At 28.7% G+C, this 26667-nt stretch overlaps 1 protein-coding gene across 4 annotated transcripts in view; it reads left to right on the top strand.

The window, feature by feature from the left end:
• The window catches only part of LOC106690163 (sodium-independent sulfate anion transporter), a 190514-nt gene extending 168059 nt beyond the window's left edge, over window positions 1–22455 (top strand). For all 4 annotated transcript variants that reach the window (XM_014435496.3, XM_067051443.1, XM_014435497.3 and 1 more), the window contains 11 exons: window positions 537–763; window positions 13686–13881; window positions 14037–14263; window positions 15036–15222; window positions 15362–15526; window positions 16345–16506; window positions 17564–17704; window positions 17789–17934; window positions 18707–18880; window positions 20149–20302; window positions 21569–22455. In XM_014435496.3, coding sequence (XP_014290982.1) covers window positions 537–763; window positions 13686–13881; window positions 14037–14263; window positions 15036–15222; window positions 15362–15526; window positions 16345–16506; window positions 17564–17704; window positions 17789–17934; window positions 18707–18880; window positions 20149–20302; window positions 21569–21612 — 1823 coding nt within the window. In that variant the 3' untranslated portion in view covers window positions 21613–22455. The remainder of the gene's footprint in view (window positions 1–536; window positions 764–13685; window positions 13882–14036; window positions 14264–15035; window positions 15223–15361; window positions 15527–16344; window positions 16507–17563; window positions 17705–17788; window positions 17935–18706; window positions 18881–20148; window positions 20303–21568) is intronic.
• Window positions 22456–26667: the final 4212 nt, after the last annotated feature.

The following is a 26667-nucleotide window of genomic DNA, read 5'->3' as shown; positions in this document are numbered from 1 at the left end:
ATATAAGTGTGTATTTAGATCAATTTTTGTTTGTTGTTAGCAATTTTATATTATCCTAAAATATTTTTATGAAGTGCTTCGCCTACTAGAATTAATGCTTATCATCAAAAAAGGGGGACTATAATTTTGTTAGTGAGTATATCTGAGTAGTTGCTTGCGTTTACATACCCCAAAAGTATACAATACATTTCTGGTGCTATAGTCTTACTTGATTATTTCTTGACTAGATTTTTCTAATATAACAATTTCCATTAAATTCACCGATGGTTATTAATTTTATAGCAGAAGGCCGGACGCAATATAAACTAACAACACAAAAGGCCTAACGTAACACAAACTAACAAAACCTCAGCTACTCATAGTAGTATTTTTAATACTAGATAATAAGTAACCTTGAAGAGATAATTGCCATAATTGGTTATTTGGAATTGTAATGTCCGGTTGTTCATTATCTTCATATGATGTATTCCAATGATGCTATATGATTCCATTAACAACAATCATTCCTTCCTCACCAATGTATCTTCCTGTTGCAGACGACGTTGGCGTGATGCTGCCGCCTGGACCAGTCTTCTCCCAGAGCCACTTCCCGAGGAGACTCTTCTCCAAGAAGGTCCTCTTCAAGAGACTGCCCATCCTTACCAACCTCTCTACGTACTCGAGGGAAGACGTCGTCCCAGACCTTGTCGCTGGAGTTACTGTGGGACTGACCGTCATACCTCAGGCCATTGCCTACGCCAATTTAGCTAGCTTAGACCCTCAGGTAAGAATAAATCTTTTATCTTATTAGATTCAGTATAAACAACGTAAAGTATTTGAAGCAGATTTTAAAAGAAGAAACGGAAAAAAGAAGTCAAACAGCATAGTATTATACAGTACATATTGAATTTTATATATATTTCCATATTAATTAAAGGGTAATGGTTGATTTATTTATCATGCGTCACGTTTATTCTATAAACTAATTTAATGTCTGTAATAATAAAAGTTTTATTTTTATGCAAACTGTGGTCGAGTTAGAATTAGGTTTACCCGAAAACCTTTGTGTGAAAAATTATGTGTCAGAGTTATACTACTATTACTGTATTAAAATTTATATTTTGCCTGCTAGCAAATTTCTGAAAATTGTTGTACTAGTAATTTAATGCAGGTAACATAAAATATATGAAAAAAATAAGTTAATCCCAAAAAAAGTACATATCCTACTGCCTTAATTTTGAAAAATATTTTTCCTAGAAGTAGAAAGTTTAACCAATGTTAAACAGTAATACATGACTTTGTTTAATTAACAACTGCAACTATTTCAAGTTACGTAATAAAAATAATATGGACCTTAAGTGGGTTATGATCCTTATAATATAAACTAATGAGGAAGTTTGATTAAAAATTTCAATAACTAAACATTTGCATAAAATACACATTTTCTTTTGTTATTTTTGATCTTTGGTTTGCTCCAATATTGGAGCTTATCCAGCATCTATAAGTGGGTATTTGATCCTTCCTTAGGTAGGAAATAAATCATAGTAGATTAAAATGACGTTAGAACAATAAAATTTTAAAAAATGACTCTATAGCCAATAGTATTCAGGTCTTGATACAGTAGTATGGTTTATTAACCAACGTTAGGCAGCGGTTGAGCGTCAATGGTTAAAGTTAGGTCTTGCTACCTTACCAAGACCTGAATACTATTGGTTATAGTGGCTTATTTATTATTATTATTATTTTATGTATACCTGAAGCTCCGTTCAGTTCGAGATTTGTTTAAGTTAAGTTAGTATTTTTTGTGCTGGCTTATATTGATTCTACTATGCCGCTTGCTATTGGATTTTATTGTTCCCATTAAAATTATCATGTTTTTTAAAAATTATTTTATTAGTAAATAAAGTTATACGTTAATGGTTAGGCGCATCTGCAACCAGGCCCGCAGCACCTTCGTGACAAGTTAACATAACAACAGGCGCTCAAGCTTCCAAAAATATTTCCTTAAGTTAACATAATTCAGGATTATCATTTAAATTTCATCATATTTTGCTATTAAAATAATTAAAGTATAATTTTACATAATATATAGTTATTAATTATTGTAAGACATAATGATAAACAAGCCATATTTCCTACATCTTGAAGTAGTTTCTTAATATATTTTGTATTCCTTTTTTTTCTGTTTAGTTATTTTAAATATTCTTTGATTTCCTATGTGTAATACTACTATACCTGTAATATCTGTAATATTACTATATCCTATCTGTAATACATCATAATTTAAATTGTGATACTTGGTTAGTCCGAAAAAATCAATAATACGATTTTTATATTATTTAATAGAAATAAAGTCCTTATTTTAGAAACAATCATCATTCTGTGTGTTATTATATAGGATATAATTTTACTAATTTCGAGAATTCTTTCACGTTATTGTAGAATAATACATTGATGTTTTGTTTTCTTAAATGGTAAAAATGTTTTTGCAAAGTTACGATATACTGTTATATCATTATACGTTATTTCAGTATCACATAATTATTTTATAACACTATGGTAGCTGTTAAAAAATAATATTGTATTAAAAAAGAAAATAGAAAAAATAGTACTGTAAATTTCATTTTTCTGTTTAATTTTTCATCTAGATATAATATGTTTAAATATTTAGTATAAAGCCTTTTCTATAATATACTTATCATCTCATTAACAAAGCTTAGGTATTTTTAAATTCAGGTATTCGAAAAACCGCACGTGTAATTTTTTGCAATGTTTTCGTCTTATTGGCTATTAGTGGGCCTGAATTAATGAATCTCTCTAATTAAAAATAATGTAAAAGCCATTCGAATGAAGAACTGCTTAATTAAAGGCAAGGTATCCTCAAGGTCGACCAGAGGCAAGGCCCCGAAAATTGGAATTGCTAAAAAACACCCATAATTTAGTAGCTCATCCCAAAATAAAAAAAATATGATTGTCTTCGTATCTAAAGCATTCTTTCCTTCTCTTAAACATTTGAACTATATATTTTATGAAATTTCATAGTTACGCAGTTCTTTGTTTGAAAACAATTAAAGAAATAAGGTCTGCTATCAAACACAAAATCTATTGTTGCAAACTTAGCCAATTAGAAAAAATCTTGGGAGACTCACAGTTTTGTTTTATTACAAAATTATTCTTCCTCGATTACTGGCCAGAATATCATAAAGAAAACAATACTGGAGAAAGTACACTCCACTTCTATACTAATTAAAGACTAAATAAATAAAAATATTATATCACTCTGGAACGTTTCTAAATATACTTCTTTAACATTAAGTTCACACAATATCCAAATAATGTTTTCTGTCTACTTTTTTTCTTATTTTATATTACTTCATTAATAATAATAATTTTAAACAATTTTGGGCTCCTGTCTTCAGCTTTCCGATCTTTTTTCTTTTCCGAATGATACTCCTTGAGAGGGAATAATTTATTATATATTTCAATTATCCGTTATGCATTCTACGAGCTTCATCCTATACCTTTAATATAAATGCATTGAGATTTATTATGTAATTTTTTTTCATAAGTTGTGGGGTTGGTAGGAAAGTCCCCAGCTAAGATAATTAAGGACGGAACAATGGGTCCGCTAACTACATCAGGCGTTGACCTTTCAGTCCGCTAGGTCGTATGCCGCTTCGTTCCGACAAATTTTATAGGATAGTCATTAACATGAATTTTTTAAATTTATTTTATTGTATAAATTACATTTTGTAAATTTTAATTTGTATGACTATGGTAATAGGGATCAGAGAGCATTTTCACACTCTATTTAAAGAGATATAATCGATAACAACATAAGAAATAGTAAAATAAAATATGTCGAAATTAAAAAAATTAACGCTAAAGTAGACATCTTAAACACATTCATTTCAATTTACAATCAGCCTGGTGAATTCTGAGCTTCTTCTACCACTTGTTTAGGAAAAAGCGGACTGAGGAAGATCCAGCACTCTCAACCGCGTCACTGGTATTAAAAACCAGTGGTGAATGAGTGACATACTTGTTACGAATGTAATAAGCAATTGGCAGCTCGATGTAGTTACTCGAAATTGCCAAGAGAGTAGGTTTCATATATATTGGAGTTCTATCAATGGGTAGATTCTTCAGTCTGTATCATGTCATTATATAACTAACATCAAATTTACATTTAGGATATATTTTATTACGGTTTTAAATGTCAATAAATATATTTTTAACAACCAAAACACGTCATCTACAGGTGAAGCCTCCTATTTGCAGGTGAGATTGACAAATAGAATGTCATGAATGTCTAGTATCTGATAAGTGATAAACTCTATTGGTATTATCAATAACTCGCTATTATCGTTCTCGCATTATCATTAAAAGAGAGCAGTTGAGAAATATAATCATATATTCAAATCCCTTTTTCATTATGAAAAAATACATAAATCCTGACGATTTTTAAATTTTTGTTTTGTTTTAAATCAGTTGTTTTTCGTATTATTCGTAAAGTAGCCATTTTGCAAAAACGAGGCATCACTTTCCTGTCAGTGTTTCTCATCAGTCTGTATTTTTATACATCTTTTTATTTTTCTTCTATGGGCGCAACGAACTCATTAGCAGTTCTTGGACAGCTTGGTCATTCTAGCCGCTCTCACACTCAAGACTTGAATGGAGAATCTAGTCATCACCAGAACACCAACATAATTACTTTCAATACTTGGCCACTGCCGTTTCAACCTTCGGGGAGCATTGTAGATTAGGATGTTGAGTGATTTTTTCATAGAATGAGATGAATTTGGTTTTAATAAGGTCTGATACAAATAGTGAATACCCCATTTGTCATGATCTAGGTTATTGTGAGGCCCATTAGAAGGAGCATTGACTATTGTTTGAAGGACTTTGGACTGAAATGATCGAACGCGTTGATTTTAGAGTTTTCAGCTTTCCAGTTCAAGTCCATAAGTCCAGATTAGTTATATTATTGTTTTCTAAAATAATGGATTTTTGTCTACTAAAAGCTGTTCATTTTCTATTTAGTATTCCACGCGATTGTCCAAATCCTGGATTAAGTTCTTGTTTTTTAAACCTAGTGTGGGAAATCCACGTTAGTCTTCTGGGCGAAAGCCAAGATACCAGACTGTACCTGAGAAAGAAATATGTGTGGAGTTAAAATGAATTGACAAAGAGGATCTGTGTTGTGAGGGTGAAGCTGGCATATTTGCATGTGGATCCCTTTACTTTTACACCTCTCTTCGATCAAGATAAAGGTGCTTTTTTTTAGGGTTTACGGATGCTGTATCAAGATCTGAGTTGAAGATGGAGAAAGAGAAAGAATACGGATTTCATCAGCGGACGTTGCCTAGAAATTTAAATATTATAATATTGTAAAAATTGTAATATTTTGTTTTCGAACATTTATAAATCCATTCATTATAATTACAAAAGGAATTTGTGTCAGGTGGATGATGTCATAATCATTGGGGGAGGAGCGTTAAAAATCATACAAGAAAAACACTTACTCATTGATTAATAACTCTAATAATTACTTTTTTTTTTTTTTACCAATTGGTAACATGTTTATAAAATACTGAAAATAGAGTTGATTTCGTTGATTTTCCTCTTACCATTTTCAATTTCAAGAAAAATAGAAAATGTTCCTTCCACTAACTTTGTCCATTAGTCCCTCCCTTTCAAATACGTGCTCTTTATTTCCTGTCTTTCTTTAAGAAGGAAGAGCGGGGAGAGGCTCTTCCTGTCCAAAATGATGGGTCTTCGGCCAAAATTTAATAAAAGGAAGATGATGTGCAAAAGTTTGAATTCATAGGGAAAGATATTGAGACGTATTCTTAAGTACCGATTAAGGACAATACAATTTGGCATCTGCTCATAAATAAGGATTTGTACAAGAGAAACTGGGATTTGAATGTCTACACTTGAAATGAAAGATTTCATTCTGGATTTTCTTTTTAGGAAGTTTGATTAATTAAGTTCTATAAATTTTTTAGGTTGAAAAACTTCCAAAGATGAATATAAAAAAAGTTAGTGTGAAACTATTTTCAACCATGTTACATGGATGACATGATTTCGTTTGTGAAATTGAAAGTATGAGGATCATTAAAGTGCATGAATATGGGACAATTGTATCGAAATGTTGTACAACTATGAAGAAAAATATATTATAATAGTTTATATTCATCTATGGAAGTTTTTTAACCTCAAAAAATTATAGAAACATTTCAGGAGTCTTCGGGGAAGGCATCGATCGCACAGGAGAATATTTTTGCTTTAAATATATTATGATTACTGCACATATTTTGATCCAGAATGACTAAGCAGTCTAAGCACTGTTAATGAGTTAGTTGCGCTCATAGAAAAAAAAATAAAAGAGGTATAAAAATACAGACTGATGAGAAATACTGACAGGAAAGTGATGCCTCGTTTTTGCAAAATGGCAAAAATTTAAAAATCGTCAGGATTTGTGTATTTTTTCATAATGAAAAAGGGATTTAAATTCATAATATTTCTCAACTGGTCTCTTTTAATGATAATGTGAGTTATTGATAATACCAGTTGAGTTTATCACTTATAAGATATTAGACATTCATGGTATTCTATTAGTCAATCTCACCTGCAAATAGGAGGCTTGACCTGTAGACGTGTTTTGTTTCTTAAAAATTTATTTGTTGATATTTACAACTGTAATAAAATATATAAAACATGTAAATTTGATGTTAGTTATATAATGACATAATACAGACTGAAGAATCTACCCATTGATAGAACTCCAGTATATATGAAACCTACTCTCTTGGCAATTTCGAGTAACTACATCGAGCTGCCAACTGCTTATTACATTCGTAACAAGTACACTGTAACTGTTACTAAGCCTAAGCCATCGATAACAGTTGATGATACAGGTTCACAGCTTTACTTTCAAGTAGTGACTGCGGGCTGGATTAGCCCACTCATTAAATCTAATCATTGTATAAAATCTTGCTGGCACCAGCCGTTGAACCCTTGTATTCTTAGTCCATTGTTACCTGCTCTGTCATAATGATGTTGGATTTAAGTTTTTTAACCCTTTGCACTTGGCACCGTTTCGGACGTTACCTACCAGCAACTCCACGCCACTTTTTCGGGAAAACGTACACTCTAGAATCGTGTTATTATATAATACAACATTAGAACCAAGTGAGGCGTTGTAACGAAATTTGGTTTATATGTGTTTGTGGACATCGAAGATGTCTTGTTTGATAGATAATTTCCTCATTACTATCATCTTCTGCTTGAATTTTTATTTTGTTAAATATCTCTGTATGAATGTCCCTATCTCATTTTCACTAATGTTTACATCACGAGACTAACTGGTGTTTGGTCGTTTTGCCATTTTTATATACATAGAAAAATATACTAATGATTATAAAATGAAAGAAAGGATAAATAAATGGTTTGGAAATTACTAATGGTAAATTATGAAGTCACAATATTGTTTTATTACTGCAGAGGTCTTAACAATTCGGTGCTTTAACACTCCATGAGTTCTTGTAAATTTATTTTCTCTGTTTTCGCATTTCTTTATTATCATATCACGTTTCCCTATATCATTGAGCCATACACGTGAACCTTTGTTCCAATAATTCTATATATTGGTCAACGGATTAGAGAAGTGTATATTTCGTCGTGAATACTTTTCGCACTTTTTCTTTCGACGTAAAATAAATTCATTTTTATCATATTTTTATGTGTTTTTTGTTCTATTTTAATAAAAAAACTTCTAGAAAATATGCGTTTCTTGAAAAATTGTGGTGGAATAAGTTCATTCTTTGTAATAGGTAATAAAAATTCATGTCCACTCAGAGGGGACAACCGACCACAAAAAGTTAAATATTCATTTACATCTAAGGAAGACATCTGAAATCTGATTTATTGTAAAGGTTTAACAGCATAGATGTTACAATTAATTTTTTTTAAGGTCGTGTTAAAATATTTTATCTTGATTTATTTGTTTCATTTTCTTAGCGTTTTTGTGATGAAATAGTGTTAGATTTCTAGCATGGTCAATAGGTAAACAATTTTTGTAAGTGGCGAGTTAATAAATATCGATATCTGACACTAGTTAGGACCAGGGATTAATCTCTAATGCTTTCTTGAAAGATCGTACTTGAGTTTGAATAAATCAAGTTGACCTTATAACTTTCAAAAACTTGACGAAATTCTTTAGTCACGGCTTGTAACGGGAAAAATGAATTTAATATACTCCTAATTTTATTTATTTGTATGTACTTTTTTCATTTATTTATTTTTATGTACTTTTTTCATTTATTTATTTTTATTCTTATTTTATTTTGTTTTAGTATGTATGCGATCAGTTATCACTACTACCTATTGCCTAACAACATTGTGGCAGATTGTACTATCTATTAATAAATAAAGTTTGAAAAAAAATATATTCTTGAATTTGTGAGCCTTTGAATTTATAATTAAAGCATACTAATTTACAATTAATAATGCTTTTTCACAATTGTTATTGATAAAATCTGTTATTTGATAGATGTTCTTGATCATGCCCAAGTAGGCCGAAACGTTGGACATTTTAAGTTAGTAATAAAGAGCATTGGGACTTAATTTGATATAATTTATTTTACTAGAGTATTTTTTATTTTACAAGCCGATGTTACGACCCTAATAATACAAGAGCCCAAGAGGAGAAAAAAGGTAGTTATTTCACCCCAATTTTTGATTAATTGATTGAAAACTAGGTATAATTACTAGTCAAAATTAATGAGTCTGCCAAGTATAGGTAGGGGAAATAAAAAATGGCGGCTGTTTAAAAACCTTAAAAAACATTAATTTTTCATTCGGAACTCTATATTTATAAACTACCAACAACAATAGAAAATCTAAGAGAGCATCATTTAAAGTAGAGTAAATTTGCTAAGATGTAAGCCCTAATAGAGCTATTTACGTTTTATAGTTCTCGAGGTATAGCTTTTTAAAAAGTAACATTTCAAAAAATGTATGGAACGTACTGAAAGATCAGTAGTTAGTGAATTTATTTCGAAAAATCTATATCTCAAATACCATTTGACGTACAGATGTCTGTTAGCACTCAAATTAAAGTTAGTTTAATGAGATATAAAGTAGTTTATTACGTTTATTTTCGTAGAGGTAGTAGTTTTCATGAAACTTGCTAAAATAAATTGATTTATAGTTGTTCGGAAAAATTTTCATTTGCCAAATTTATATTCATATGTGAATATCATAAAAACAACTACCCCTACAAAGATAAGTGTCATAAACTACTTTATAGTAAGTTAAATTTCCTTTATTTTGAGTGTTGGCAGACATATGTGCATCTTATGAGTCTAGAGATATATTTTTTCAAAAATCCAACATTTAATACGAACACTAGAAATTAACGTTTTGTGAATTTATTTTATCAAATATCATAAAAAATACTCTCCTATAAAGATAATGGTTATAAACTATTTTATTGTAAATTTAACTAGCTTTAATTTTAGCGCTGGCAGATATATGTACGTCGAAGGGTTCTGAAATAAAGTTTTTCATAAATCAAATTTATTGTCCAAGCAACTATAAATCAATTTTATTTATCAAATATCGCGAAAACTACTATTCCTAGGAAGGTTAAGGACATAAGCTACTTTATAGTACATTAAACTAGCTTTAATTTGACTCCTAATAGATATCTGTACGTCACATAGTTCCTGAGATATAGATTTCTTAAAATAAATCATATCAGTACATTTTTATGAATAAAATGTTGCTTTTTAAAAAGCTATATCTCCAGAACTATTGGACATAAATAGCTCTATTATGGCTAAAGTTCAGAAAATTTACTCTTCTTTAAATAATGTCCTTTTAGATTTTCTAGTGTTGTTAGTAGTTTTTAAGATATAGAGCTCCGAATGAAACATTAATGTTTTTTTAAGATTTTGAAAGTGCCGCCATTTTTTATTCTCCCTACCTATATTTTGCAGACTCAGCAGTTTTGACTAGTAATTGTACCTAGTTTTCATTAAAGTAATCAAAGGGTGAAATAACTGCCTTTTTTTCTTCTCCGCTCTTGTACTATAACGTGTGGATCTTAATGATTTGTCAAATATTTTTCTGGAATAGTCAATTAAATCACTTTATTATTATTTTATAGGTATAATTGATCGAGCAGTGACCATATTTAATTTTTTATAATTTTTCAGAGTATGTATATACATATATATCAAGTAAGCATGTGTTTGATATGATATTGAAACTATCACGGGCTTGTATTGTGGACTATCACCAATCCCACCTAGATGCTTGTCTGGATCTCACACTTTCTAAGAGTCCATATAAGCTAGCCATTACACCATTAAAAGATACTCCTCCATCTATGGCTTATAGATTCTTCCACTTAAATAGGGGATTTATGTCTGTGTGAAATCGACCGTGATCCAAGTTTCCACAAACTGATCTTATTGAATGACCTCGAACGCAGAATTTCATTCGTTCAGAATGAATTATTCTAAACCTCGAGAGCCACCATAAATATTAAGAGGAAGTACTATTCCATTGCTTACTTTAAAAAATAGATGTACAGGGAAACTCGACAGTATGCAACGAACCATAACATGTTCACCTAGCTGTCGTCAATGTTAAGACAAAAATAATCGTTGTCCCTTCATACTCCAATGTATTCTTCTATTTCAGCATTGTTCTGCACTACTTTGGCTGGAACATATCAGACAATGATCACTCCGCTGGAAAATGCATTCAGACCAGGTCTTGATTCTGACCTCAACGTGCGACCACGATATTTGAAAGCTTGAAACAATTTTTTATTCACATATAATGGCTAAAATCATAAAAAAAAATTATAATAAAGTAATTTTTATGGGGTATGTTTCCCAGTTTTCATTTAATTTTATGTATATGAGTGAATTTTTTTCCCATCTAGATTCTTTATTTTGATCTGTAATAAAAATAAATAACAAACGGTTTGCACCATGTCCGTTTCTTAAATTTGATTTATATTTAGGATAGAGTTCAAATTTCATCCAAATAATCAGCAATAATATCTGGCTTTTAATTAATCTATTAAGCGTGACTGAGAACATGAGAGCTGAGGATTCATCTCATTTCCAAGTAGGAATTTTCGCAAGAGAGGCGCCTACTTAGCTAAGCCTGTTCAATACCGGTTTAGAATTGGTCACACTATCAAGCTCCAAGCTGAAAACCCTTAAACCTATTTGTTGCCAATTACTTGTTGCAATTCTTATTGCAGTCTCCAAACACGTCTGCCAGTCAATCACTTTATCTGAACTGTTGCCATAATAGAAGGATAAAATTGTACTGTAGTACGTGAGTATATAAGTGCGAACAGCCAAACGAAAAGTTGTTGAGAACTTTAATTATGTATTTAAGGTAGATATTTGTAGGAATGAGACGAATCACAAGGGTCTGTTATGAGTTTGGAACTGTTTGAAACTATACAGGTCTAAAAAATGCTACTGCGTACGTGAGAACTTTAAAAAAAATTAATCCAGGACAAACAATTTATTAATTAAAAATTACATTTAAAATTAATCAATTAAAGAGTATCATTAACATATCAGTAATGTATCAATAAACTTAACCTGTAGAATCTCATAAGTTTGATTATAAGGAATAAATTAATTTAGAAACTGTGACCCTAACAACTTTAATTTTCATTCCATTTGTTTCTCATACAAAAGTCTTTTATAAGGAGTGAATGATTTTTATAAGGAGATAAAAACAATTTTAAAAGATATCATTTTACTTTACTTTTAATAGAACAAATTTCAATAAAAAACTCTTGAAGTTAGAGATTAGGATTTAACGATGTCATGAATCATATCAATTATGATCGTGAAGCAGAAATAAATAAAGTTTTAAATAATAAAGATATATATCCTAAAGTATTTTATTAACTTTACGGATTCACTAATTTAGATTCTGAGTTATTTCCATGGAAAAAAATTTGCCTGAAATGATACCAGTTGGCTCAAAAATTCAGCTAAAAATTTTAAAGAAATGTCGGGTGATGGTACTGGAGAAAAGGTTGAATAATGGCATTGTATTGTGATGATTGAAATAATTTTTTTCTTTAAAAAAATAAATAATTAAAGTGTAAGGGGAGGAGGGGAGGAGTTATCTAAAGGTAACAAACCTATTCTAACCATGGTAGGGGGGTCAAGTTTTCATTTCGTAGGACCACCATAGAAATAAAAGTCGACCACCCAGGCCAGATTTATTTAAAACCCTCAGCTTCCTGGCCCTAGCTGGGCTACCTGTGCGTGGTTGAGTGTAGGGCCTAAAAGTATAAACTACCCGAGGAATATCCTTTCCGAATCCATACTTGGTTGAGGCTTTAAAATAATAATAATAAAAAATAAACGTTGAGACCGAACTGGTAAAGAGGGCGAATGGGCTGAGTAGACTTGGAACTGGAATTATTGAGGACTGTTCCAATTACAGAACTGGAAATGCTTGGTGTGTTACAGCAACTTTTTCACTAAAACCGAGGTCCCCTGAGCTGAAATAAAGAAGTCTGTAAATGTCCTGTGCGTGAGGGAACAGTCTAGCTCAAAAATCAATAATCTTCCCCAACTTAAATAACATATTTAATTGTTGATCTATACCTGGGATATGGCTGCATTTTTTTGTTAAAACTGGAAGTACCATTTTATATTTACAACACATTTTTTTTTCCATTTTTATAAAAATCATTCTAACGATCTTGGTTGAATTCATTATATATGTACAATTAAATAACGTTTAAAATCATCTAGGTCTTGCCCTTACTGATATAGTCCAACATGGCTTAATTGCTAAATTTTCAAAATAGCTTCCTCTAATTTATGTATCTTTAATTTTGTTGAAATAATTAATCATATTTCATTGGTGTTAGTAATAAAGAATAGATGAATATAAACTATGAAATAATTTTATAATTAACTACAGTAGAAATATTTTAATAGATTGAAGATAAATTCTTGGATATAAGAACAGCAATATAGATGAATAATATACCATTGGAAAAACAAGGATTATAGAAAAAACAGTCTTTAACACATGTAATCGTAGAAAGTAATGGAGAGTGGCAAAAAATTCATAAATTAACTAAATTCATAAATAAATGCTTTTTTGTTTCTATGGTTGTTGTGACAATATTTTTTTTTTATAAAATATGTTATAAGAGGAAGTATTTTGATCACATAACTTCCAGTGAACTTATGCAGAAATTAATTTCAACTGAAAGTAGGGAGTGATGAAAGTGAAAGTTGTGTGATGCCCTCACATTACAAGATTTTTTCTTTTTAGTTATAACTGGAAAATCATGTAAATAGTATTTTGTGTTAGCATAATGAACTACTAAACTTTCTGCTTTGTGTACGCTATTTGCCATTTTCCATTGCTTCTTGACTGGACTAATAAGCGTATATTATTCACATAGTTTTTGATTAAATTATGGCTTTATTATTAAATTAGTTCTTATTATATTAATTTTTATTTTATTTATATTAAACCAAAAACTGAGTTTTCATAGGCCAGAATCAGACATTTCATAATCTGTTTAGGTTTTCTCTTTCATCTTTCTCTTTAGTATTTAACTTGACTTTACTTAAAGTTCATTTATTCATGATGTAAATAGCATTTTAATTTTAACTGTGTTACAGTATGGTCTTTACTCTTCATTTGTTGGCTGCTTTGTGTATGCCATCCTTGGCAGTGTCAAGGACAGCCCAATTGGCCCAACTGCTATCATGGCCATCCTGACCAATGAGAATCTCAATGGTTTTGGAAGCGCAGGTGCAATTTTCCTTTGCTTCCTCACTGGTGTAATTCAACTTTTGATGGGTGTTGCTCAGCTGGGTAAGCTATTCTCTTTTCGTTTTACTTATTCTACTATACCTGTGTACTCTGCTGTTATAATAGCATTGTTGCTTTCGTTATTTCTTAATTATAAATAATAGGTTTATAATAGTTTCAAAAAATTCATCTAATTTTTTTTTTAAATGTTATTTCAGGTTTCCTAATTGATTTTATTTCTGGTCCTGTATCTGTTGGTTTTACATCTGCTGCCGCCATTGTCATTGCATCATCACAAATTAAAGATCTCTTGGGTTTACAATATGAAGCCAAAGAATTCATGGAGGTTTGGAATGAACTCATATTCAAAGGTGCTTACCAACATGCAAAGATTCCAGATATGATCCTCGGACTTATTTGCATGACAATTCTTTTACTTCTCAGGGTTAGTAGTTTACATTATATAATAGTAATTTACCGGTATAATTTTGATCTAAATTGTATTAACTCAAGCAAATATACTTTAATATTTGTAACTATCCTGTTATTTTATTTATTAGAAATTCATTCATTTATATTGTTTATTTTAAACTTTTAGTGTAAATTTTACATTTGTATCATACAATAGGGTCATTCCATAAGAAATCACCTGACGCCTCAACCTCTATGTCTTGAATTTTTAAAACTTTTCTATGAATTTGTATTGCTAACTATATACATATATATTTATTCATAAATATTTTTTCTAAATTGTGGAAATGGTAGCATGTTACCATCTTTTGGATCACAAAAATGCTCGTAAACTTACAAACATGTTTCATTCAAGAACCAGCTTTCAGATAAATAATTCGAATAAAGTTATTAGTTTAAATAATGACCCCTAAATTAGAAATCATTGAGCCTTTACGCTTGCATAAAAAATTATGCTTGGACTTAAGTAGAAACTGTTAATGATTGGAACTAGTTAAATAACAGTGACAAATAAAATATGTAATTTTTTTTCTCCCAAAAACAATATCGTTTGCCAATTATCCAATTATTTATTAAACATGTTTAGCATAATAACCTTCTTCATATTAATAAATGTTTTATCCAAGAATAGGCCAAATTTATAACTAAATTAAATCTATTCATGTTCATTTTCTATTTATGGTTTCTTGTTAATTTTTTGCTTCTTAGCTAAATTGAAGTATTGTTTTATTACATTTATGTTGTAGAAAGTGAAGGATCTACCTGTTGGCCCCAAGGACAGTAAAGATAGGAACAAATTACAAAACTTTGCAGCGCAATCACTTTGGCTTCTTTCTACTGCAAGAAATATTATTGTGGTTGTTTGTTGTGGAATAGTGGCTTATTGGTTTGAAACATCTAAGGCCTCTGGTATGCCAAAATTTAGACTGAGTGGTAAGCATTTCCTAATTCAGTTTTCATTCTGTTAAAACTAGATTAGTTTTAAAAGATTGTTTCCTAAGAACTGTATTTGTGTTAAAATTAGTTTAGTTTTAAAGGAATATTTACTAAGAACTGTTTTTTGGTTCCAAAGGCAATGTTACATCAGGCCTACCAGTTCTTCATCTTCCTCCTTTTGAAGCTCAGAAAAATGGGACAAGGTATGATTTCTTGTCTTTATGTTCTGAAATGGGATCCGCGATTATTATTCTACCACTTCTCTCAATATTGGAAGATATTTCTCTTGCCAAAGTTTTTTGTAAGTGAACTAATTCAATAATACTTAAATAATTGTTAGAAATAATTTTAATTCTATTATTAACATTATTATTCTAACATTTACATTGCAGGAGATAAAAATAAATGAATAAATAAACTTCTATGTTATTGGAATTATTCTTCTTGGACTGTAAATGCTCTTTTTCAACAACTTTCTGTGCCCCAAAGTTTCACATACATTAAATTTAGATTTTACATACCTTACTTGTAATTTACATGATGAGTAGATATCAAAGTACATCTGAATAAATAAATAACATCTGAAACTTATGTTGGAAAACAAAGGGAGTAATCACTAAATTATAAAGCTGACTTGTCAAAAATCATTTTAAGCTGTTTTAATCATGTGAATACTAAGTATAATATTTATTTATTTCACCTCTTTTCAGTAAAAAAACATGGGAAAAAGGTTGTAGTTAAAAATAGCTAATTAAGTAGTAAACAATGATTAGGTACAAAGCTAATACAGGTACAAATAAATTGTTATTAAGGTTATTAACCTCCTAAAATACAAAATAATTGTTGTTCAGTCTCATGTCTTGCATAAATGTTTAAGAAATAGATTCAAATAAATTTGTCTTTAAACAACAATAAATTTTCATGTTTTCACTTTGTTTTTATAATTATTTATGTTGACTATCAAATATTCTAACTAGTGGTTATATAATAAACCTCTTCCTCTAATTAAGAGTGATGTTAATTTAGTCCAATTTCTATACATCTTTTTTGAAATCTTATTTACAAACTTTCAAAACTAGTTTATTTCCTATAATTTAATAAGCTATTTAATTTTTTCAGCACATGGAAAGAGCATAGATGCTACTCAAGAAATTATTGCTCTTGGTGTTTGCAATTTTCTCTCTTCATTTGTCGGTTCAATGCCAGTTAGTGGAGCTCTCTCACGTGGCGCTGTTAATCACGCTAGTGGTGTTCGTACCACTTTTGCTGGTGTATATACAGGTATGATTATTACATAAATTAAGGATTTAATTTCTCATATTCTGTAAATGGGTGTTATTGAGATCTAAAAAGAAATCACTGAATTAATTTATATAACTTTCACCTTAAATAGTATTTTCCTATTTATTTTAGTTTTCAAGTGAAAATTAAAGACATTCATTTAGATTCTGTATATTCTTGAAATAATTCAGGACTAAAAACTAAAATTCATTATCTCTTGTCTAATCAATTGGCTAGTTACTGTTATTCTTTTAAGGACCTAAACCTAGTTGCTAAAAAATATTAAAATATTCTGATTGGATCTTAGAGAAGAGAAGAGAGAAATACTTTATTCATCTATGCTGCCCAAATACATCAGGTTGCTATATCACACACCATACTTGTCAATCCATAATCGGACATATATAAATTACATATAATTATATGGTATAATAAAATAGAAAGAAAACAATTTTTTTCTCTACAGTTTATTTTTTAAAAAAATGGGTAAATCAGTACGTCAGACATTTAAATCTTAACTTAAATTGGTATTGAACATTCTAGTACACACCCAACCCCTAACCTTTATCGTATGAAGTCACTACTCCACAATTGACAAAAGTTGAGGAATAACCTGGGACATGGTTCCTGACGACACTATGTCTCTCTTTTACTGTTAGTCATGAAACAATACTTGCCTAAGAAGCCTCTTTCAAAAAGTATTGTTTTCAAAACTCTTTAACTGAATTCAATAAAATTCTTGGTGTGACTTTAAATAAAGCAGTAATATAAAAATTGTAAAGAGATTAGAAAAAGAAATTGTAAGAAAAATATTAAAGTCACATATTTAAATTTTTTTTTTAATCTTTGGAATGATAGTTTCATTTCAGAAGCAGATTCGATAGAATTAATATTTTAATAAAATTCAACCTACTCATTCATAGTCCTTACAAATCCAACCTTACTAGTATTAGTTATGTATTTAATTTTTTTTTTAGATAACTTTAATTAATCCTTTATTCCTTTTCCCTTTTAGATTTTTTTAACTAATTATATTAGTTTTTTCTTATACTTTTAGGTATTATTGTCCTTTTATCTCTTCACTTCTTTACACCCTATTTCAAATTCATCCCAAAAGCATCATTAGCAGCAGTAATCATAGCAGCTGTTGTTTTTATGGTTGAATTTCATGTGATCAAACCCATCTGGAAGACTAAAAGTAAGTTTATATATGCAATAGTGTTTTAGAATTCTTTTGTCCTCCTACATTGGGTCACTAATTACATTTTTTTTTGTTCTTTAGAAATTGATTTAATCCCAGCTGTAGCAACATTTCTAACTTGTCTGTTTTATCGGCTTGAAATGGGTATACTTGTTGGAATAGGAACTAATGTTCTGTTCCTGTTGTATGCTTCAGCGAGGCCATCAGTGCAAGTTGAAAAACACAAAGTAATAATTTTTTTAATTATTAAATATATTGCTCTTTATTATAAGAATCTAAGAATTTATTTAATTAATTATTAATTACACTGAGCAACAAAGTATATTCGTATAGAACAATTTTAGTTACCTTTGTAGAAACGAGATATTCTCAGCCTCGAAATGGATCCTTGGCCCACGTAGTAAATAGCTTAGTATCATAATTTTGTAATAATCAGATAAAATCATGAGTACCAACTTAAGATCAGTGTTCTGTGTGGTTCAGCTGTTAATGATTAGCATGGGAACGCATTTCTTCCATGGAACACCTGAGATATCATTGGAATAAAACAATGCCAACATAATACTGCTGGCCTGCCTATAGAGATATCTAGAGTTCATGTGCTAGAAGCAGTCAAATAGGAAACTCTTCATGATGTTACCACTTGATCCAGCTGTAGACACTGTTCTTTGAAGTATTGATAATGATTTTGTAAATGAAATAATTGTGTAAGTGTGTTTTAATTTCCCATAGAAAGTTTTGGACAGGCTGTGTGTATTATGTATGCCAATTGGCTGCACAGAAGATAAATAAATTTTATTGCCAGATTAATTTTTACTGACCCAAAATTTTGAAGAACTCCCTCGTTAGAGTTTTTGTTTTCAATATTATAAGCCATGTTTAAATCTGTTCAATTTTTATCTCCTAAGTTTTTTTTAATATATATATTGAGTAAATAGAAGTATCATTCAATATTATATATAATTTATTTGATATTATAAATTATTTTAATTGTTACAGAGTGAATGGGGCATTGAATACCTGATAATAACACCTGATAGGAGTTTAGTTTTTCCCTCTGTGGAATATGTGAGGAGCCTAGTCTCCAAGGCAGGTGTCAAGCAAGGTTCCAGTTCGATCCCTGTTGTTATAGATAGTAGGCATGTACATGGTGCAGACTTTACAGCTGCAAAGGTAGAACATGTTGTCACTTACTGCTTATTTTGTTTATTTAATTAGAATGATGTAATAAAGAAACTATTCTACCATATATAAAATTAATGGTAAAGAAAATGTGGGCTAGTTAAAAAGTTATGGTATCCTATACCTTTTGTGTGTGTGTTTGTTGTTACTTATTGAAAAACTTTAATATATTTTTATTGATTTTTCTATTTATTATTTGAATTAATTTTTCATACGTGTTTTATAACAAAATTGCCTGAATATTTTTTTATTGATAATCAGTATATAATATTTAGGTTAGTTTAATAGAAATATTAAGCCACTAGGACAGAAATTTATTCCACATCCCACTTTGCAGCCTAGTATATTATCAAATTCTGTTGCCATTTATTAATATCATTTTCTTAATAACTAATGAGATAGAAAATTGTATCTATTCCTATTCAAATGTACTTCAGTCCTACTAAGAGGACCAGTAAAATCCTTTAATTTTTTAAAATTTAATATTTAATTTATAGAGGTGAGCTTTAAGGATGTTTTGTTCAGTCCTTGCCTGTGATATTCTTCCTTAATAGATTGGAATAGATTTAGTTTAAACTTTGTTTTTAGTTTAAGCATCATTCTTCGGCTTTATTTGATTTTATTCTGGAATTATTTGTATGTTGAATGAATTTTACAACCCACGAAGGGTCTTCTGTTCAGTTCCTGGTAAGAAAGTACTGTTTCTTAAGCAACAGTTATGGCCAGGATTACATTCAACTACTTCATAGAGGTTGAGTGTGCACTAATAGTGTCTCCCAAGTCCAAGACCATCCAAAATTGATATAACAAAATAAATAGTTATCTGTCACTGCTGGATTCGAACCCAGGGAATAGGAGTACATTGCCTTACCCACTCAGCTACCACACTCTCAAGGTTAAAGATAAGCTCAATAAATGATTATTTTTCGAATTATTTGAATGACCTGGTTGTATGATAGGACACAACTTTAATTTTTGTATTTATGTGTATGGTAATACTCCTTCCCAACCAATGATTGTTCAAAAAATATAATAGTATTTTTTAATTATTTCAAAATGATTCATGATTCTCATTTCATTTGAATCATTAGAGATATGAAGTAGATTGATGATTATATGTAATTAGTTTTATAAAATAATAATTATTAATTAGTATTCATTTTATTTAACCTAAGTTTTAATAATAAAATCACGGGTAATATTTTTTTTATTTTAATTTTTCTAGCTATTATCATTAAATTTAGTTTATTTTTTTTTAGGGTGTTAAGTCGCTTATAGATGATTTCAACAGAAGAAATCAGCCCTTGTTATTCTATAACTTAAAACCCAGTGTAGTTAACATTTTCAAAGCAGTTGAGCCTGTCAGTTTTATACACTGCTCAACAGAGCGGGAACTATATGATACACTGAGAAGTAAGTATCTTAATAACTTGAATTAATAGGTGTATTATGTTCATAAAAAATAAATAGTAACTGATTAAAAAATAAACACACTTATATATTTTTAGATAAACTTTTGTATTAGATCTAGTTGAAGAATTTTATTTTATTTTAGCCTATTGTTCGTCCTATTAAAAAAAAAATCATGATATATTTTTTTCCATGTTTGGATTTAAATGAAACAATTTTCAAGCAATGTATTTATAATTTTTGGTGTAATCGGTTAACTTTACTATTTTTTTTCCAATTTATCAGTATCAGTTCATCAATTTTTTAAAATTTAAAATAATTATAAAAAAAAAAAGTTTTTCTACCGACACCAACTTGTCTATTTAATTTACAAGAAACAAGATTTTTTTTCTTTTTGAAAAACAACCATTTCTATCTTATTTATATGTCAACCAATTTGACCAAATATGTGCAACTAATTTGGTACATTCTTTATCTTTTCCAAATATCAGAATTGAATTCTCTGTATTGCTAATCTTTTTTTATGGGATATTATGTCTTATACATTGTTGAAACTTTAAGAAAACTGTTGGAAAAATATTAAAATTAATTATATATTTATGAGAGCATTGCTTTTGTTTAACCTTCTACAGCTTTAATTTATAAAAATATAATTATATTGATGGCTAAGAAGTGTTACCTCTTACCTAAAACAAGGGCAGATTTTATGTTTTAATATCATTGGTATGATGAAATTGCATGATGTTGATTGGTGAAACCTCATATTTGTTTTCGAGACCAATATTTGTGGAAACAAGAATGTTATAACATCTAGAGTTTGATGACTAATAAACTTTTCTGGTGTTTACTTGTAATATGGCTAACAGGAACATTCAAGAAACTGAAAAACATTATATTTTGACATAACTCCTTAGATTTATGTAAAATCAATAAAAGCTTGGACAATCTTTGTATTTTTAATTGTGTTTTACAACAGATTTTTGTCCATTCTATAAAGTAAACATTATGCAGTTATGAGCTTTCACTTCTTAACTATTGATATGTTGATGGTTGACTATATGGTATAACAAGAAGAGACAGCTCATGTTCTATAATCTGTATAGTTCTTATGCTAGGGCTATTCCATCCCTGATGAAGATCAAAATGTGGTGGGTCTTCATTTCTGCATTGATAAATAGTTACTACAATTTTTTAGTAGTAAAAAAACCACCTTGGCTCTCTCTTTCTTGATAAAAATACAATATTTTAATATAAACTCATTTTTTTAAGGTTACGCAAATTTACCTGCTTTGAGGCAGTCAATATCAAACTAACATCACCTTGCACCCGTTGGTATGAAGACAACATATCAGCATACTTAGAACGTCTTGCCATTATCGAACCTGTGACTATTAGTTCACGGTCAGGTTTTACTACTGACATTGGGTTAAATGGACCCGATTTGTTTGTTTTCAGTATTACCTGTATTTTTCAGGGAAAAAAATTGTATATATAGTTAGTAAGATAATAGCACTCTCATTACTATAAATATTCAGATAAATTTAGTATTTTATATTGTAATTATAGAGAATGGTGATCCAATGAGAAAAAAAGACTAAGTGCTCAGTGACATTCCTAAGTTTGTAAGGGACTTATAAAATATAGATTGTATGTTAAAAAGTGGCTAGATTTTGTTAATGTTATTAATAACTTATAAATATAAGTATGATAAATTAAGTTGTAAATGTATTTAAGTTTTAAATAGTTTTTATTTATTTTTTCATCTTCTAAACAATTTTATTTTATTTTTGAACAAATGATTTTTTATGTTACTAATTTTATGGAAGAAGGACAGCTCAAAAGATTTTGTATGATAGATGTATTGAAAAATACAGTGATAATAAAGTTTTAATTTTTTTTTGTTAAATTTGTTTATTGGCTAAGCGTATATACCGGTTTTATATTCTATTCTGTTAGCATTATAATAACAAATTAAAATAGAGGCTGTGGTGAATGAGTGTATTAAGGTAACAATTTGGCATTCTCTTGTAAAAGTGATACCAGTCCTGGTTTATTCTGTCGATCCACAGAATAAACTTTGGCATTCCATTCTGGGTATAATATATTGATAACCTATAGGATAAATTGTCTTTCCTGCTCTAATTTAGATATTATACTAACAATACAAAAAAAAAAAATAGTGTCAGAAGGAATATTTAAAACAATATTAAAATTTGATTATTAGATCTTCAACACATTTTTTTAATAATAGTACTATCCACTGTTTTGTATTTATTATTTTATCAGAATCCTTTCATATTCTATTTATTGACATATTTATTTCTAGGCTTTTATCAAAAATAAATTAAGCCCTTTTCCAAAAAAAAAAATTATAATATTGTAGATCTAATCTCCCTTAATCAGTTCCCTAAAAAAAAAAAAAAAAACCTAATCTAGCCAAATGATGTAAAAATAAAATTTATATATTGATACACTTTTAATTAATGAGTTTTATGATTTTATATTGTCATGCTCTAATTAATAATATTTTTAATATAGACAGAAGCAAACTTTTTGCATAAAAAAAAAGATAATTAATTATATAACAGCAATATCAAATGTACTTAAAATGAAATATGAATTAGGATACATCAAAAATTTTTATAGAAAATAGAGAGCGAGAAATTCTGTATCTGATTGGAATCCTCCAATTATATCCTGACAATCATTAATAAACTAGAATTGAGCATAAGTTGGACCTGAATCAACACAATTAATAATAAAATGAATTAAGATTTAATACAACAAAATTAATAATAAAATGAATTAATGGAAATACCAATTAATAATAAATAGAAAAAAAATTAAATATTAAACCGGTGAAGTAAGTGCTCCTGATTTTAAGAATATTATGTAACATGATATAGAAATAATTAAATCACATAAAAAAAATTAAAAACATAGCACTTAGGTATAAAAATAACTTATTGAAAAATAAGAATACATACAGGAAAATAAGAATAAACCCAGAAATTCTTTGATTTAGCTAATAAAATCAATAAATACATTTGAAAGTAACAAAAATGGGGTACATAAATCCACAAATACATTAAAGTAAAGTTAGCTGCCAATATATAAGTTTTAATATTCTGAACCCAGAATACTTGGTTTAATTAAACACAAAAAGCATTTAAAACATCCTGAAATTTAATTCAATACCAATAAATAATAATATCAATGGATATTATAGATAATAAAAGGAGTTCTTTTACAAAAATTGGAGGTACGTACGGTTCGAGGTAAAGTCTACCATGTGAAAATCTGATTATCATAAAAGAGTTAATGTAATTTTTTAAAAAATACCTATACCTATATATTAGTAAATCCTCAACATTTTGTTTGAATCCTCAACATATTAATGAATCCTTTCCATTTTGAAAAGAAGATTATAATAGTATAACTAACAATTACAAACCCTTTTACCTATTAATTCGAGAGAGATTGGATGTTCTCAGTTATTTCCAATTTTCCAGTGTGTTTCTAGACTCTAGTAGTTATTTATTAAATACTTTTTACTTGGTCTGCTCTCCTAAACCCAAAAGGTGTATTTGGTGATTTTATCCAACATAATGACCGTTGTATCTTTGTTGACTATGAGACCTTTGTCATGAGGGAATTTTAAAAAAATTTGAATAGTAATTTGAGGATTTTTCCATAGCTATTTTTTTAACTTTTATGGTTAGTGATAAAAAGAGAATCGTCAGCAAAGAAGTATTGTCACTTGTAATGACTTTTTGAATGTCGTTTGTAGAGATATTAAAACACGCCTGACCTAAAATGTTAACCTGTGGTATACCAGTTTTTATGTTAGTTGAACCACTAAGACTGTTTCCTAGTTTAAGAACTACTTTTCTGTTCTCAAAGTAACTTTTAAAAACTCTCAAGGCTAAATCAGAGAATCCTATGTTTTTTATACTCATAAGAAGATTTTCATGTATAATGGTAGACATGTCAACAAATATGCAAATTACATAGCAGTTATAATCAAGTTATTATCAATTATATTTGTAAAATCATGTAATAGTTGCTCAGTACCTTTACCTTTAAAAAACCTTGCTGATTCCTATTAATAATTTTATATTTTTCAGAAAAAATGATTGATTATGTAGGTATTTGAGGAACGAATGTAGGTAATAACTTCTTGTCACATTAGTGTGAAATTACGAAAATTTCATTGTTAGTTCCCGTTCTTTTCAATTACAACTTTTAAAAGCATTTATGGATACAGAGTCTGGGGAGTTTTTATTTTCGTTGAGCAGATTATTAACAAAATCCTATAGTTTTTTTTGTTCTATTATTTATTATCTTTGATAAGCTGAGCAAAATGTTCTTATCTTTCTGTCCTATTGTTTTTGTAACTATATTCCTTCAGGATTTATATTTATTTGGTTAGTGTGGAATATTGCGATTAGATTTGTATTTTTTGAAAAATATGTCTCATATCTTTCATAACACCTTTTGAACATGAATTGAACCAGGGTTTGTTTGAAACATTTCTTTCATAATCTTTTAGACTATCTAATATTGACACTTTTAATGATTGGTCATACATATAATAAAAAATTTCGTATATTTTTTAAATTGGAAATTCGGGTCTCTGTCTTCAATATTGCTCTTTAACTTTTGCCAATGACATTTCATAATTTGATCGTTGACTTTCTAATTTTGTATTTTTGTAATAGTTTAAGCCAAGATAACAATTTCCTTATCAATTATTGCTATCATTGATATAATATAATGATTAGATATTTTTTGTTTTATTATACATGTATGAACGTCATTTTTGGGAAGTGTGATAAATCTATAATATAAGTGGTCTATACATAAATGTGTCAAAACATTTCCGTATGGTTCTTCTCTGGTATAATTTTGAATACCTTGTTCAAGTCCATTGCTAATCATACTATTAACGTAAATTGATACATTAGGACACTACACTTTTTTGTGTTAATATTAACATCACTGACAATTATGAGGTTATTAATATTGCACATTTTGTTGAGTAATTCATTCAACTCTTTGATAAAGTCTTTGATATTGGTCCAAGGTGGCATATATATCGATAAAACAGTAATTTCCAGGTCAGAAATATTATTAGTTAAATGTTTATTTGGATACGCTGTAACACCAATAATTTCACCATAAACTGAGTCAATATTTAATAATTTTATCAAAAATGAATCTTTATAATACACAATTAGCTCTCCACTTTTCATACTATTTCTTAATTTGTTAATTTGACTATAGCCTGTGATTCGATATAAGTTAGCATCATAATTGATATTGACTTCACTTAACATTATTACATCAAAGGGAAGTGCATTAGTTGATAAAATAAATTCATCCCAATGCTTTTCTAAAGACCTACTGTTATATTAAAGGGATAAGGTTCTCAAATTGTTTTTTTCATCTAAGTGAAGTTTGTTCAATCAGTCTTCCAGGTTATTTACTTCCCACCTTGTTAATTAATCATTCCTGGTTAATTTATTAAAAAAAAAAAGACATGATGAGTAATGAAACTTTTACATTGAATTAAATTTATGACCTAAGAATAAGAATAATAAAATAAATAGAAGTTTAAACTGATTCCATACCAAATGAATGAGAAAGCTACATTATAACAGGAACTAGCAATAACAACATTATAAGTTAGAGGTAAGATGACTTGATTGTTTGGATGAAGACACCAAAAATATCCTCGGTCTTAGGAACGAGAGAGGATACAAAAAGTGCTAGTTCACCGTAACAATGTAAGTTATATTTATTTCATTATCATGCCCCTTTTTTAAAATTATATTAATTACAGTTAGTTCAATAATGTGTCTTCTTTTTATGTATTTATGTGAGTTACAAATTCATATTATTTCATAAATAATAAAATAATTTATTAAATTAAATTATTTCATAAATAATTAAATAATTTATTAAATTAAATTTTATTTATATTAAAAAGTAAAAATAGATAATTTAAGCTATTATTGTTATGTTTCAATGCTAAAAGGGTTCCAGGTTTAGTATAGTAACAATTATAACTAATGGTAGGGCCACTCAAATATTTTGAGAAAATTTGATTCTTCAGAAAAATTAAAAAGAAACCAAAATCACTTTTCAAATGAAATTTTAATGTTGTCAAATTACATAAAATTATACAATTATAAGGGAATAAAAAAAAAAAATTAATCTCAATTCAGTGAGATGAAATATACAGATACAACTGGTAAGGTAGAGCTTGATGTACCCCAAATTTTTGTTTAAAAAAAAAAAATAATGTCTACAATTTACATATATATATATATTGTAATAATTTTAATATTATTTAAAATAAAATA

The sequence above is a fragment of the Halyomorpha halys genome, unplaced genomic scaffold (genome assembly GCF_000696795.3).
Source record: "Halyomorpha halys isolate HHAL.00 unplaced genomic scaffold, Hhal_1.1 Scaffold1598.1, whole genome shotgun sequence".
NCBI lineage: Eukaryota > Metazoa > Arthropoda > Insecta > Hemiptera > Pentatomidae > Halyomorpha > Halyomorpha halys.
The sequence above is the reverse complement of the archived record's forward strand: the minus strand, read 5'-3'. Positions and strand labels throughout refer to the sequence as shown.